General features: G+C 39.2%; 1 protein-coding gene across 1 annotated transcript in view; it reads right to left on the reverse strand.

The window, feature by feature from the left end:
* Positions 1 to 721: 721 nt before the first annotated feature.
* The window catches only part of LOC120536016 (hamartin-like), a 64004-nt gene continuing 48753 nt past the window's right edge, over positions 722 to 15972 (reverse strand). The window contains exons 8-20 of the mRNA XM_039764301.1: positions 15736 to 15899; positions 15386 to 15486; positions 15162 to 15297; positions 14840 to 14955; positions 14083 to 14146; positions 13888 to 13983; positions 10441 to 11023; positions 9312 to 9355; positions 8568 to 8734; positions 7529 to 7711; positions 3833 to 3943; positions 2402 to 2524; positions 722 to 928 (exon numbers count right to left, since the gene is read on the reverse strand). Coding sequence (XP_039620235.1) covers positions 737 to 928; positions 2402 to 2524; positions 3833 to 3943; positions 7529 to 7711; positions 8568 to 8734; positions 9312 to 9355; positions 10441 to 11023; positions 13888 to 13983; positions 14083 to 14146; positions 14840 to 14955; positions 15162 to 15297; positions 15386 to 15486; positions 15736 to 15899 — 2080 coding nt within the window. The 3' untranslated portion in view covers positions 722 to 736. The remainder of the gene's footprint in view (positions 929 to 2401; positions 2525 to 3832; positions 3944 to 7528; positions 7712 to 8567; positions 8735 to 9311; positions 9356 to 10440; positions 11024 to 13887; positions 13984 to 14082; positions 14147 to 14839; positions 14956 to 15161; positions 15298 to 15385; positions 15487 to 15735; positions 15900 to 15972) is intronic.

Here is a 15972-nt window from a genome sequence, read left to right on the forward strand (position 1 = left end):
TTCCAATTCATCCCAAAGGTGTTCCGAGTCAAATTGCATTAGCCGTTAACTGAGAAATTGATTCGTGTTCTTAGTTATTTTTTTCTGGGAAAAAAATGAAGGAAACATTTCTAACCACCACCAAATCAAGAATCCAAGCAGTTATTTCAGCTCAAGTCCTCAGGAACCCCATTGACTACATGCTGAAATCCTGAAACTTTAAAGGACTATAAATAAAATTCCGGCCAATTTCAAAATTATCAGCTCATTCTTACTTTTATCTCACTGTTTAGTAAACTATCCTTTTAAATTCTTAAATTTAAAAAATGTGCTTTTGCCAAAACTTAACCATTTCAAATTTTCCTCTGACATTATCTTTTTAATTCATCAGTTTCTAGAATTTGCTCCCCTAATTGTATCCAAACACTGACAGAACTTAAAGGTGAGGAGTTTTTTCAGTGCCAGATTTACTTGTCTACTTACTGGTAAGAAATATTTCTTAAAGGACAAAAAAATGGGTCCTCAATAGCATTCAATAACTTATGCACCCGTGTCTGCACAGTCCAAAGCTCAGTGCTAAGAACAATGTATGATCAAGACTGAAATTTATATATTTTTTTTCAGTTCATTCACGAAAATCCCATAACAGGAGTTAACTTTTATTGGGGGGGCCACTGTTGACGGTGAGCGAATCTCTCTCTCTCTCTCACATTCAAAGTATGCCATGATACTTCACGAAGGACTACAGAGTCGAGTACTACCTGGCCTGACTCTTGAAGTCCTCTAGGTATTTCTTCTGCTCCATTAAAAGATGTTCTTTCTTTGTGAACTGTGTCTCAAGTTCCACAATACGCCTCTGTGAAGCTTCCAGCCTTTGGCTCTGCTGTATAGCATTGAACCTCAACTTTTCATTTTCCTTTTCATAGGCTATTTTTAGCATTTCTTCTTCCTGTTATAAAAATGAAAAAGAAAGAAGACTTCAGTCATTCACTCTTTCAAGACAGATATTACAGGGCACATAATGCAATGAAGGAAAGCCTTTGTTAGGCAGCTAAGGTTTTGCAAAAAATTTGACCATCACTAAGCCCCCTGCTAGTCTAAACAATTTACCGAGTTTTAAATGTATTAAGCTTCTTCAGTCTTCAAATAGGTAAGCTCAACGAATTCATCAGGAGAGGTGAATGACAAAAAGCACAGGGTAAACTGGTTCACTATCACAGACAACTTTACTAGATGGATGGAAAAAAAGATTTCAACCAATACTTTAAAAAACTTTATGACCAACACCCTCCTAACCCCACCTCTTTACCCCCCCCAAGCACACACTCACCTAAACCCCCACCACCCTCCTATCTAATTTTGCTATATATTGCCTTTGATTCTTGTATGTCTATTCATTATCCTCTGATGACGGCTCCTGGAAGGAGCTGAAAACTCAGGAATAAAAACTACTTTATTATACGTGATTCATTTTCTCCCTTTGTGGATCTCCAACTACAAATAAATAAATATATTTTTTTCTTTTTTGCCCGCACCTTTGCAGAGTGAATTCAAAACAATGATAATACATAAAGATTCTAAAACATATTCACCTTCATTGGACTTTTTCATCTTTAAATTGTTTTACAACACTCAATCACCGTAGATTGAATTGGTCTTTTGGCAACAATGATCATCAGAAAAAGCCTCTAAAATGTCAATGTAAAAACAAATTTCTACAAATAAACGTGTTCCATTTAGACAAAAACAGAACATAATTGTCTACCTGTTCAACCTCTTCTAGTCACTATTTATTGTGTATTTAGATCATGAGCAGTGCCACTTAGGACTAGGCAATTGAAGATCATCAAATTTCTGTCAAGTAAAATATTACTTCAGATTTCTGCTTTTGAGGCTGATCTCCAATATACGCTCCTATAATTATGCAGGCATGTATTTCTTGTTCATTAGATACCATTGTTGCACTGATGAATTTAACTTTTTGCCCTACCTTTGATTGGTCAGTCACCTGGATCAGGCATACACACAAAATGCTCACACAATATATGTATGATTTATTGCTTTTATGGATTATCAGCTACTTGCATTTATATACCTGTGCTTACCTTTTATAAGCTATTTAGATTAAAGAGGTCTACTAAAATGTAAAGGTAAAGTACTTGTTTTCAGTTTAAGACACAAAAAGAAAAAAATAAATAAAAAGCGGCCTGACCTGAAGAATTTTTTCAGTGCCACCCGATACAATTTGATCTAACCAGATGTGGTTCGCAATTGAAGAATAATTTAAAAAGTTTTCACACAAATGTAACAAAATGCACTGCAATGGAAACCCCCCGACAATTCCGCCTCCTCAAAACACACACCATGTCAATACCACCACTCAAAAATTTACAAGCGGTTATTTGATCACAAGGTGCCTAACCTTGCTGTTATCAGGAGACGACTGCCTCAGCTCTTCCATGTATAGTTCATTCACTTCACCCAGGAGAAGCAGCTGCTTGTTGAGGAATTCCATCTGCTGCTGAACCGTCTCACTGTTGGTCAGCTGGACAATACATAACATTTGTGACATTCACAGTTAAAATTTCAAGGCCGTGGACACTTTAGACAACTGTAAAGATGCTGACAGGGCAGATGCAAAAATGACACAATCCAAGGTCAAGGACAGCAACTGTGGAACTTATTTATCTTGTTAAATTACAGTACGACCACAGCTTCTGCATTTAATCAAAGCAAAATACAGAAAGTAACTAGATAGGAATAATATGATAATATTGGCATTTGACTTTAAGTAAGCCATAGCAGAAAAAAAAAAAATCTGGCACTTGAAAGCAAAGTTTAAAAATGAGTGTACAGTATTAAAGAACACATCCTAAAAGTTGTTTTAATCTAGACTAAAATTTCTAAGTGACCTTTCAAAAATACTATGTTAAATGCACTGATTTCTGCCTCTGTGAGTCTTGCTACATAACGGGTCACTCATACATTGATCTGGTAGGATGAATTCCTCTAAAGTAACAACTAAAGACTTCTCTCTCTTAAATTCTTTCCCTCTCATACCCTCGACTTCACCACCAAACCTTTGCCACCTTACCACTTAACTTCAGTTTCAACAAACTAACAGAAAAGAGCCTTTTTAAACTACACACTGGGGTTACTTGCAGCACGAACACTGGCCTTTAAATCCCAGGGCCATGTGGTCAGCACTGGCCTCGGGCAGTCTGCAATACAACCAATCCCGAATACCCTTTCTTGCAAAGGAGTCTTATTTGTTCTCAGTAAAACGCTCCCTTTCTTCTGTGAGGCCTGCCTATTGTCATCTAGTCTACTCGTCAAAAAAAAAAAATCACAAATCCTCCCACTCGGCCATGACCTAGTTCATGGTGCAATGAATACAGACCCCCTCTTTTCCAAAGTAAACTTTACAGGTGCATGGCTTACCACCCTTTTGGTAGAACCTGCCTCACCACAATGACTTGTAGAAAAGTTTCAGTAAGGATTTGTTATTCTTAATGTCCCACTTACCAACAAGAACCACTTGTTGCCAGACAATCACTAACAACATGTGAGGCAAATATGTTATGACAAATATTAGGAGTACAAAAATTTTGGGAAGATAGTTATGTTGCCTTACACACCCAAAAAGATTAAAAAAAAAAAAAAACTGCACAAAGTTTACAACAGTTCAGCAAGGCTGGGTATAAACTTTGATTAGATTCAATTGGTGCAAGACTTTTCTATTCAGATTCCTTGTTTATATACAAACATTTGCTGAGGATTTAGTTTTAAATGAGTAGTCACAATCACAAAAACTGACATAAGATACAAATGCAAGAGTCTGTAGAGATCTGACCTTTTGCCGCAGCTGGTTGAGGAGATGGCCAGTGTTACAGATTTTGTTATTAGCCTTCTGGAGCTCAACCCTTAGGTCACCAGCTGCCTTCTTGTACTCCATTAGCTTGCTCTATTACAAAATCCAAAACAGAAACAAAGTGTTATTAAAAAAAAAAAACTTTTTTCTTCTAAATGTACTGTAATATACTCACAAAAGACTCATTTTTTTTAATAGCTGCAGTCTTCCAGGATGAATGGGAACATTTCTCATTTACAAAAGCTAGTGGATACTTTCCAAACGACATTACTGGATGGTATTTGTGAACGAAAGGGATGCCACATATAACTTCTTTAGTTTTCTTAGAGAGAGCTAGATGAGGCTCTGCCATGAATACTTTTTCTTTCATGCTTGAAGCTAAGCTAGACCATTGCAATATACTGTACTGTATAGCTAATATGTAGATAACATGTAATACCATACATAACTAAAGAAAGTAACACAAACCATTTAACGTGCAATACAGTGGCATCACATGGCTAAAATGTTGGCTTACAAAATACAAAGTATTAGGTTGTGCTGTGATCACATGTTATGGGACAGATGTGGAATGCAAAAACTTCTCAGTGGCAAAATTCAAATGAAGACTCTCATTTAGTAGGACTATTTGGAAATAACATTATTACTCAAATTAGCTAAGTTATGACCAAATGCTAACCTCGGAGTTCATTTAATTATATGGAGGAATTTAAAAAACGCAACAACAGGTCAACCAGAAATGGGATGTCTGTAGTCAGTTTGTACTGGGACCTAAGTGGTACATGGGGACACAAATGGAAACTTATGGGTAAATTTCACACAAACATTAGGAAGTTTGTCTTTACACAAAGAACAGGCACATGGAATAAGCTACTACGGTAAGTAGTGCAGTAGACAATAAGACTTTAGGAACTTTCAAAACTAGACTTGATGCTATTTTGGATGACTTAAGTGGATAGGACAGGCGAAATTTGTTTGGCTGAATGGCCCGCTCATGTCTTGATTGTTCCAATGATAAACATGTTTAACACACTTTGTTGCCTTTTATTGTCACAAATAAAATTGCAGCTAAGTATTGATTTTCGTACAGACAGAGCACACAATCGACAGCAACATGGTGCTTCTCCCAAAACACCGATATGAAATTAAAATTAACACAATGGAGTGGTTGCTTTGAAAATTTCCTTAGTATATTAGTACAGTATTAAATGCCATTTCATCAGAATGGGACACTGAACAAGTTGCTTCAACTGTTCAAACTGTAGAAATATTTATGCAAAAGTGTTATACAGGCAGTCCCCGGGTTATGTACGAGATAGGGACTGTAGGTTTGTACTTAAGTTGAATTTGTATGCAAGTCAGAACAGGTACATACATTTAATAAATGTTATTGTTGACCGACTTGTAACCTATCTGACCTTTTTATTATTTCTACTTTATTTTCAATGGTGATGGTTTTTCTCTTCTTTACTGTATCACCAGCACTTGCATCAGATTTGTTGAAGGGTGAAGACAAAAGATTAAGATGAGCTCTTCTGCACAGCACTGTACCCGCTATCACAGCAAGGCGGCACCGGTCGTCAACACGTCTGATGTACTGTCAAGAGACAAGTTCCTGCTATGTACGTAACAGTACAAGCAGGCTTGCTATCGAGAATGACTGGGGACATCGACGGGCGGTTCATCACCAGCCCACCTCACAGTCACCTCCACTACAGTATGCTGCCTGCAACGTCCGCCCACTGAGAACGTACACAGTGCGTTCAAAGGCAGGTAGCGAATCGCACCCATTCAATAGGCAGTCATCCGATGTACACTACAATGCTACCCCAAGCCGCCCCGTTCACCCTCAATGGCCTCCGTTTAGCCACAACCAGGTCACCGCTTGCAGCATTACCGACTGCCCCGATCATTCTCGGTGGGTGGGCAGTGAAACCGCTTGCCACAGGGAGCCGCCTGAGGGACACTACACTACATGAGCAGCGAAATCGCCCACCTCCAGCCTCCGTCCAGCCACCGCTTGCTGCATTACCAGCCACCCACCGAGAACGAACAGGGCAGCCGTGTGTAGTGGGCGGCCAGTGAAACCGCTTGCCTCCAGGAGCTGCCCGAGGAACACTACACTGAGCGGGCAGCGAAATCACCCCCTCCAGCCTCCGTCCAGCCACCACTTGCAGCATCCCCAGGCCGAAGATGACAGAGCGGCAGATACTGAGGCGCATGCATTGCAGTTGAGGCCCTACATAAGTCGTAGGTCGGATGTCCGTAACCTGGGGACTACCTGTACTTATAAAGCACTTTTGTTTCAACTATGAAAAGAATGCTCCAATGAGAATTAAATTTTTTTTTTTTAAAAAGATATTTTAAATAGAAAAAAGGAAAATCAGAATGTGCAAGCAATCAATTTCACCATGTGTCAGAACACACTCTTCCAAGACCATTATACTACTATTTCTTTCAGCTGCTCCCGTTAGGGGTTGCCACAGCGGATCATCTTCTTCCATATCTTCCTGTCCTTTACATCTCGTTCTGTCACACCCACCTTCATGTCCTCTCTCACTACCATCCATAAACCTTTTCTACGGCCTTCCTCTTTTCATCTTGCCTATCAACTCTATCCTTAACATACTCCTCTCCCAATATACCCAACATCACTCCTCTGCACATGCCCAAACCAACGCAATCTTGCCTCTCTGGGTTTGTCTCTCAACTGTTCAATCTGAGCTGACCCTCTAATGTCCTCATTTCAAATCCTGTCCATCCTCGTCACACCCAATGCAAATCTTAGCATCTTTAACTTTGCCACCTCCAGCTCTGTCTCCTGCTTTCTGGTCAGTGCCACCGTCTCCGACCCATATAACAAAGCTGGTCTCACTACTGTCCTGCAGATCTTCCCTTTCACTCTTGCTGATAACAGTCTGACACAAATTACTCCCGACAGCCACTCCTCCCTGCCTGCATTCTCTTTTACACTTCTCTTCCACAATCCCCGTTACTTTGTTCTGTTGATCCCAAGTATTTAAACTCATCCACCTTCGCCAACTCTACTCCCTGCAACCTCACCATTCCACTGACCTCCCTCTCATTCACACACATGTATTCTGTCTTGGTGTTCCTACTGACCTTCATTCCTCTCCTCACCTCTCCAGTGTCTCCTCCACCTGCTCCCTACAGATCACAATGTCATCAGCAAACATCATAATCCAAGGGAAATCCTGTCTAATTTCATCTGTCAACTTGTCCATCACCATTGCAAATAAGGGCTCAGAGCCGATGTCTGATGCAATCCCACCTCCACGTTGAATGCATCCGTCACTCCTACCGCAGACCTCCAAAACCATCATACTACAATGACATAATTGATTACAGTAGCCTCATTTTAGTCCATATTGTATAGTGGCCTTTATGGAATGCCGTGTAGTAATCATATTTCAGTGATATACATCTTACTCTCATGTAATAAGTGAGCTTTGGTAACAGTAATCAATGCTGATCAATAGAAATATTTTTCTAATTTCACTCAGAGAAGCTTGTGGAAGAAATAGGTGAGATTTTGGAAGACCAACAAAACTCCTGTTTTAAACAAAAACCACCCATTTTAAAATCTCAATTAATAAAGTAAATATCACTGTATTCTTTTATACTTTATATAAAATAAAAACAATCCCAGTCCATTACCTGTAACTCCTGATTTGCTGTAGAATACTTATCACATCCCTGCTGGAGCTGGCGGATCTGAGTGTGCAGTTGAGACACCATGGTTTCATGTTCTTCACGGAGTTTTTTGTTTCGGGCCTGTTCCTCCGACAGACTGGCTTTTAAAGACTGAATGTCATCCTCTTGCAGTTTAAGCTGATCTTTCTGTGTTGATTCAAAAAGAAAAAAAATGAAAGAAGTCAGAAAGTGGTTTTAGTTAATCCAAACATCTTAAACCTAATTTAGGATTTAAATTTAGAATGATAGTACTCAAGGATGTCACAGAAAAATAATGTTGGCAGGTTTTTAATCATGATCATATTTTAAGTCAGAGATCAACCTCTCCTATTTACTAAAATCTAATAAAGCTTCTATATCTGGTTTTGCACCCCATGTGAATTTAGACCTTCGAAATCTTATGTTGAGTTAGAAAATATTAATTACTACTATTATATACCTGACTGATTAAAATATTTTTACAGAATAGTCTTTTTCTCATGGTCACCATTTGTCCCATTTCTGTTAACACAGCAAGTGACGATGAGTTAGAAGGTATGAATCGAAATTTACAATTGCTCTTTCCCAAGGCAAAACAGGTTACAGAAATGAGTGGTGGTCTAAAGGGTCCAATAAAGTGCAAGACACTAATTTGCCACATCTGATCACTTTGCAGTAGTTATTTAGAAAGAAAGGAGGACAGCACAAATAGTCATTATCTGAGAATATGGAGAGGGCAAAAAAAAAAAAAAATCAAGGCTACACACCTAAATCATTAGTAAAGCACCTTCTTCAGATAAGACTATTAGTTGGGATGTCAGGTCCCCACAGACCAAATTATCCCCAAAAATCAACGAAGAATTGGCAAAAACATGATCCCTCTTAAATATACAACTCTTTAACAGATCAAAAATCAAAGACAAAAATTATTCGACTAACTACAAAATAAGCAAAGCTATAGTTCTTTAAAATACACCAAATATCTCCTGACCCTCATGCAAGAATCTAGCAGAAAAGATGGTACCATAGCATTGTTCTGCTCTTCCAAAGCAGTAGCATTGATGATGCGGCGGAGCAGACGTCTGTTTCGGACTGCATGCTGTTCCCGTTTGTAGCGTTCATATAATAATTGATTGTGCAGCAGCAGTAACTGGCTGCGCAGGGTCTGAATTTCATCTGATGGGGGAGAACCTAGAAAGAAATAAGAACATGGCGTTAACAGGACTGGTGTGGAAGTTATAACTTGCCTCAACAACAAAAAAAAAAAAAAAGGTAGTATGGTAAAGACAAGTGAAAGCTAGAGAATAAACTGGTTTAAAATGTACCCTTATAGAGGTGGGGGACAAACGAGAAAGAAGTCCAAGAAGAGATTTTAAAGCAAATGTTGGAAAATTGTGCAAAAATAATGAATTTGTCACACAAGCTAGAGCAAAAACATAGCAAGTGGAGAAAGGAAATTTGGGGAGCAAACAGAAATCTAGTAAGCTCAGACATGATCTTTTAATGAAGAGATGCTCGTTAATGTTTGTGCAATACCACTTATCTTCCTGATCAGTTCTCATAATATTTAGGCAACTTTAAGCAGCACACAAATTGACTGAACATCTTAACTAATTAAATTGGTAAGCCCGTGAAGTGAACTAGGAACAGGAACAAAAACACACAACCTGTGGATTTCCTCTTCAGAACTACTTTAGTAAAAGCAATAATGTAAGAAAATAAGAAAATTTATAGGCCCCTGAGATGAGAAATTGTAACAACATTCTACCTCCATAATGCGTCCAATCTGCAGACTTGCTTGGCAAAGGCAACCTGCCCAAAAAAAAACAACAAAAAAAACACATTAAATAAGAAAGCCTTAAACTTCTTAAATAAAGAATAAATACAGCTAAAAACTAAGGTCTCCAAATAGAACAGGACAAGGAAAAAAAAACAGCATCTCTCCTTGGACGGCAGCTATAGTTTTTAGTTGTAATGAACTCCATTAGTCCTGTTAATTATATTTAAAATGTTACACTGGATCTGTGCTATTATTATTATACACTATTACATTTATTCATTACTAAGCAGAGACAGAAATCACACTTCCTTAACAATGTATAGATCAGGTCAAATTACCAGCTGTAGAGCCTTTAGTGTGGAGCTGTTTTTCCCGATGCTCTCATGATTTCTCACTCAACATTAAACACAAGTTAGTTAGTTAGTTAATTATGAAGATTGAGTAATCTAAATTGGTCTGCCATTAGTTAAGGGTAAGTGTGAACAGGAGTGTGCTCAATGATGGACCAGTATACTTCCTAGGTTAGCACCAGCCTGAATATACAGGGATATACTACAGCTCTAAGCAGGTATTTACAAGATAAGTAAATTATAGAAAATAGGGGTCTTTATACAGATAATCGAAAAAAAAAAAACTGATCATAGAATTCTTCAAACTGAACTCTGGTACGGGCAGGGCCATGCACAAAGTGATTTGGTGTTGAAGACTGTCACTAGAGACACCACATTAACTACTGTCAGTTCAAGTAAAGTGTGATTATTCTATTTACCGCACCTCTGAATAAGGCTGTCATGTTTACCCTGTAGTTTTACATAAATTGCTTGTAATTGTTAAAATGAATTTGTACAATTGGTACAATTTTGAAAATACATGTAGCTTTTATAAAAGTAGCTTTAAAAAAAAAAAAACAAACAAGTTTTTCAAAACCTCCCTCTCACTGGAGCAGCTATCAATGACTCCACTATGGATTTAAAAAGGCCATAACCGATATATTCCATTTAGTCAACCAACAAGACCACCCCACTTGCACAAGGCCTGACGTTTTTTACTAACATGTTAAGTATTCTGTTCTGATTTCAATGCTCTACTTGCAACATTTATTCAGGAAGTTAGTTACCTGTTAAGCTCCCGAACATGAGCATCCTTGCCCTGCTGGATCAGACAATCCAACACTTCCAGGGGAGAGGTTGAGACGTGCCCCTTGCCATCATCTTCAATTGGGTACTTTGCACCAACCCTCTGTGCTGCTTCTGCTGTCTTTCTGGCCACAAAAAGAGCAGCAGCCTTAGGTAATGCCAATTCAAACAGTGCCTCATAGGGGGCAGTTTGCGCCTTACACGGACTGGGGGTGAATAAGGGTTTTTGTCTCTCTTCTGAAGCAACGCCAAAATGACCTTCTGATATCTGGAGGACAGGCCGGTCAATTGGGGTGAACACAGGTTTGAAAGGGAAAGCCCCCTGGTTATCGGTCCTTGTTGTTGCTGCAGGGACCAGTTTGTCAGGTGTGCAAAGGGCATTGTCAGATGACGGCCCACAGCTGGATGCTGCTATCAAGGCTGGATGTGCTGGAATTGCGTGCTTTCTCTCACCATCAGTGAGGGTCTCTGTGGTTCTGTAGAAAGGAGAGTCAAAGCCACCGCGTGGACCTGGCGATTCAGACTTTCCTTCAGTGATATTGTAAAGTTCCTCCCTGATAGCATCTGTAAGGAAAAGCATCAATACTCTGCAGATACCAGCAACGTCAGAAGCCAATAAAAGAAAACTGGTACGATTCTCAATTTAAACATACTGTATCATTCTTCACTTTAGAAAATTCCATGTTATTGTTTTAAAAATCAAACCAAATGCAGTAGGGCTAACAAGCAGATTATAATCTTTTTAAACCAGCAGCATATTACATGATTCTAGTTGGAAAACATGTCAGACTTAACGACTGAATTTTCTGGATTTTGTCATCTTGAGAATGTCAAGAGATGTCTCCAAAGTATTGCAAGAGCTCATGACATTCTGAAAGGCAATTAAAGGAATACTCCACTGAAAAATTGCAATTTTTTTAAATGTTACTTACACCATTAACTTTGTAGTGATGGCTGATAAATTAAGCTCATGTTTTCATGCAAAATACAGAGGAAAAAAAAATTATAATAGAAGCCCCTGCTGACCAATGACAAATGTGAAAAACATCTATGGGGAAAATTTGGGGTGGGGGTGGGGGGCGGGGGCTGTAGAATCCTGTTCCTGGTGTCAAATAATCCATATATCTGTTACCCAGTTGTATGCACAGCATTATGAAAAGGCATTTCCCATTTCTGATGAGTGATGAAATATTTAATACACAACATGCGCACATTTTTCAAAGTTTGAGCATATGGGTTCCATTATAATATACAGTGCATCCGGAAAGTATTCACAGCGCATCACTTTTTCCACATTTTGTTATGTTAAAGCCTTATTCCAAAATGGATTAAATTCATTTTTTTCCCCTAAGACTTCTACACACAGCACCCCATTAATGACAATGTGAAAAAAGTTTACTTGAGGTTTTTGCAAATGTATTAAAAATAAAAAAACTGAGAAATCACATGTACATAAGTATTCACAGCCTTTGCCATTAAGCTCAAAATTGAGCTCAGGTGCATCCTGTTTCCCCTGATCATCCTTGAGATGTTTCTGCAGCTTGATTGGAGTCCACCTGTGGTAAATTCAGTTGATTGGACATGATTTGGAAAGGCACACACCTGTCTATAGAAGGTCCTACAGTTGAAAGTTCATGTCAGAGCATAAACCAAGCATGAAGTCAAAGGAATTGTCTGTAGACCTCCAAGACAGGATTGTCTCGTGGCACAAATCTGGGGAAGGTTACAGAAACATTTCTGCTGCTTTGAAGTTCCCAATGAGCCCAGTGGCCTCCATCATCTGTAAGTGGAAGAAGTTCGAAACCACCAGGACTCTTCCTAGAGCTGGCCGGCCATCTAAACTGAGCGATCGAGGGAGAAGGGCCTTTAGTCAGGGAGGTGACCAAGAACCTGATGGTCACTCTGTCTGAGCTGCAGAGGTCCTCTGTGGAGAGAGGAGAACCTTCCAGAAGGACATCCATATCTTTAGCAATCCACCAATCAGGCCTGTATGGTAGAGTGGCCAGACGGAAGCCACTCCTTAGTAAAAAGCACATGGCAGCCCACCTAGAGTTTGCCAAAAGGCACCTGAAGGACTCTCAGACCAGGAGAAACAAAATTCTCTGGTCTGAGGAGACAAAGATTGAACTCTTTGGTGTGAATGCCAGGCGTCATGTTTGGAGGAAACCAGGCACCGCTCATCACCAGGCCAATACCATCCCTACAGTGAAGCATGATGGTGGCAGCATCATGCTGTGGGGATGTTTTTCAGCGGCAGGAACTGGGAGACTAGTCAGGATAAAGGGAAAGATGACTGCAGCAATGTACAGAGACATCCTGGATGAAAACCTGCTCCAGAGCGCTCTTGACCTCAGACTGGGGCGACGGTTCATCTTTCAGCAGGACAACGACCCTAAGCACAAAGCCAAGATATCAAAGGAGTGACTTCAGGACAACTCTGTGAATGTCCTTGAGTGGCCCAGCCAGAGCCCAGACTTGAATCCGATTGAACATCTCTGGAGAGATCTTAAAATGGCTGTGCACCGGCGCTTCCCATCCAACCCGATAAAGCTTGAGAGGTGCTGCAAAGAGGAATGGTGAAACTGGCCAAGGATAGGTGTGCCAAGCTTGTGGCATCATATTCAAAAAGACTTGAGGCTGTAATTGCTGGCAAAGGTGCATTGACAAAGTATTGAGCAAAGGCTGTGAATACTTATGTACATGTGATTTCTCAGTTTTTTTTATTTTTTATAAATTTGCAAAAACCTCAAACTTTTTTCATGTTGTCATTATGGGGTGTTGTGTGTAGAATTCGGAGGAAAGAAATGAATTTGATCCATTTTGGAATAAGGCTGCAACATAAAATGTGGAAAAAGTGATGCGCTGTGAATACTTTCTGGATGCACTGTATATCAGAATGCCCAATGAACAAAAGCTTGCATTTGAGTGTCCAGGGTTCAAGCTGTCCATAAAAGGGCTGACGAAGAAAGGCCGTAAGAAGCACAAAGACAGACATAAGAGTTGGAATATCCATTTAACAGAGATTCATAAAATGCAGGAAGCAAAAAAAACAGACAGGACTTACGAGTTTACCATTAAGCCCATTTTAGTAATGAAATTATGCTAGTATGTATGTAAGCGTGTACATACACATATACATGTGTGTGTATGTACTGTATATCTGTTATTCTATTTCAAACTTTTCTCTTTGGCATTAAAAAAAAAAAATCACTTTTAGGTGGAGTATTCCTTTAACGTACTGTAGCCTACAGTACACCATGCAACAAATGTACCACAATTGAAATAATCAGTTCTTACAAAAGGTGCTATAAAAGGTGCTCCATCCAGGTACCATCGATACAATGCAGATGCAAGAAATTTTTTTGTGGACTTAACAAGTATTTTTAATCTGAACTACTAAAAACTTTTGGAACTTAAGAGCCACTAACCATCTTCTCGCTCCTTCTGATCCTGTTGTTCAAGCTCTTTGATGAATTGGGGAAGGTCATCCAAAGTCATGGTGGTCTTGCTTTCAATTGCATCACCTAGCAGCAATAAAAACAGATATATGAAAAAGACCTACAGGATTTTTTTTTTTTTTTAAAAAGGGGGGATAAAACATCAAATAGAGTCCATCAACCGACCTGAGCCTCCAATCACCTCTGAAGATGCCCCATCATAGTCATGGCTGTGTCCTGGCCTCATATCCTGAAAGTAAATGCCTCAGTAACTCTAGGAATACCACCACATACAGCGCCACAATTCTAAAGCACATTACAACAAACAAACAATCAATCACCTCAACCCTGGTAGGGTGCCCCTCATTTGTGGTTAAATTAGTTAAAAATACAAGACACGTCTTTAAGGAAAATGTGAGACTAATAACTAAAGCCTGTATGAGCATCAATAACATTTTACATATGTCCCATAGTAAAACAAATGACAAATATGTAAACATATGTATGATTAAAAGTTGCATAACTCCTATAAAGTATTAAAGTATTTTATAAAGATAACGATGCTGGGGTGGTTGGGGGTTTATTGTAAAACGAATACTCCAGAATAAGGAGAAGTATTAAATTTGTCAAAAAATGATTCAAGGTGCAAGCAGCAGTTCAAAAAATGTAAGGAAACTGGATCAATAAAAACAGGAACAGATTCTGCAGATCATCTATAACAATTCAGTGAATCAAAACTGAGTCTTTTCTTAATGATAATCTTTGTAGAAGACCAAAAATTTAAAGGCAAAAGACGTCAACCTTGTTATTATTTTTCATTGATCAAATGTTTGCAGCCAAACAGCATGTCACAGTTGACCAAAAATTTATTTAAGAAGAAAAGTGATGCACATAACTGTAAAACTGATTTAAGAATCTAGAAGAATGTGGCCTGGTGTCTTACCTTGTGGGTTGGGGTGATGGCCTGTGGTTGGACAGAAATGTTCACATATTCATCTGAGCAAAAATGAGGAGGAGAAGAGGTGGCAGGTGTATTGGAAATGGTACATTTGCTCCCAACTTTATATTTAAAAAAAAAAAACAACACACAGCAGGTTAGACTTTAAAAAGGGTGAAACATCACCATGGCAAACAAATGAAGAATATTCTGCGCTTTTAACCACAGCACTTTTAAACTCAAAGTGGAAATCAAAATATATGCACTACAAAACATAGGCTACAAGTATGAGCTTTTTGTACATGTACAGAAAGGTGCAATGGCATACCAGGTGTGTTATGAAGCCTGCATGGTAGATTGGGAGCACTGTGAGACAGCTCTGATGCAACATTTGTAGGGGAAATTCCACGTGATGATGGGGGTGTGGACATCCCACACACTGTGGAAGGGCTCCAAAATACATCCTATGGAGGCGACAGGAATGCAGTGTTCAGGAAAGATCATCATAATACAGAACAGGAAATTCAATTAAATGAAAAATATTTTTCTTACCCGATTGGGATCATTGGAACACCGTAATGTCTGAGGACTGCGACAAGATGGCTGTGCCATGGTTTGGCGGGGTGTGGTGAATGGGGTGGATGAGGCACTCGCTGCAAAACAGCAAATCGTCAGGATACAATATGCTATCTGGCATTTATTTGAAAAGCTGTATAAGAGAATGATAACTGATAAGGTGGACATGCATTTTTAGGTATGGCACACAAAAGCTGCCATCATACAAGAGTAACAGTATAATGCTAAGATGACTCAAAATGAAGAATGGAAGGAAGTACTCAAGATGCAAACCAATACCAGTGTTTATGAGTAGGGTACTTAGCAACATGTCTGGGTTGACTTACTGTAACAGCTGTGGGGGTCAGTAATGTCAGTCTGTCGGTGCTGGAGATGCGTAGTGAAATGCTCTGGAATGGAGGAATACCCCTCCTCACAGGAAGCTTCTTTTGGGTCCAGAGACACTTTGGCACATTCAATTACAATGTCATGTATTTCAAACCTTTTCCATCTTTAGCAAAAAAAAAAAAAAAGGTCTTATCACTCATCTGAGTTTACAGAGGTCTCAAAACAGACCACTCCAT

This window comes from Polypterus senegalus, chromosome 9 (assembly GCF_016835505.1).
Source record: "Polypterus senegalus isolate Bchr_013 chromosome 9, ASM1683550v1, whole genome shotgun sequence".
Lineage (NCBI taxonomy): Eukaryota > Metazoa > Chordata > Cladistia > Polypteriformes > Polypteridae > Polypterus > Polypterus senegalus.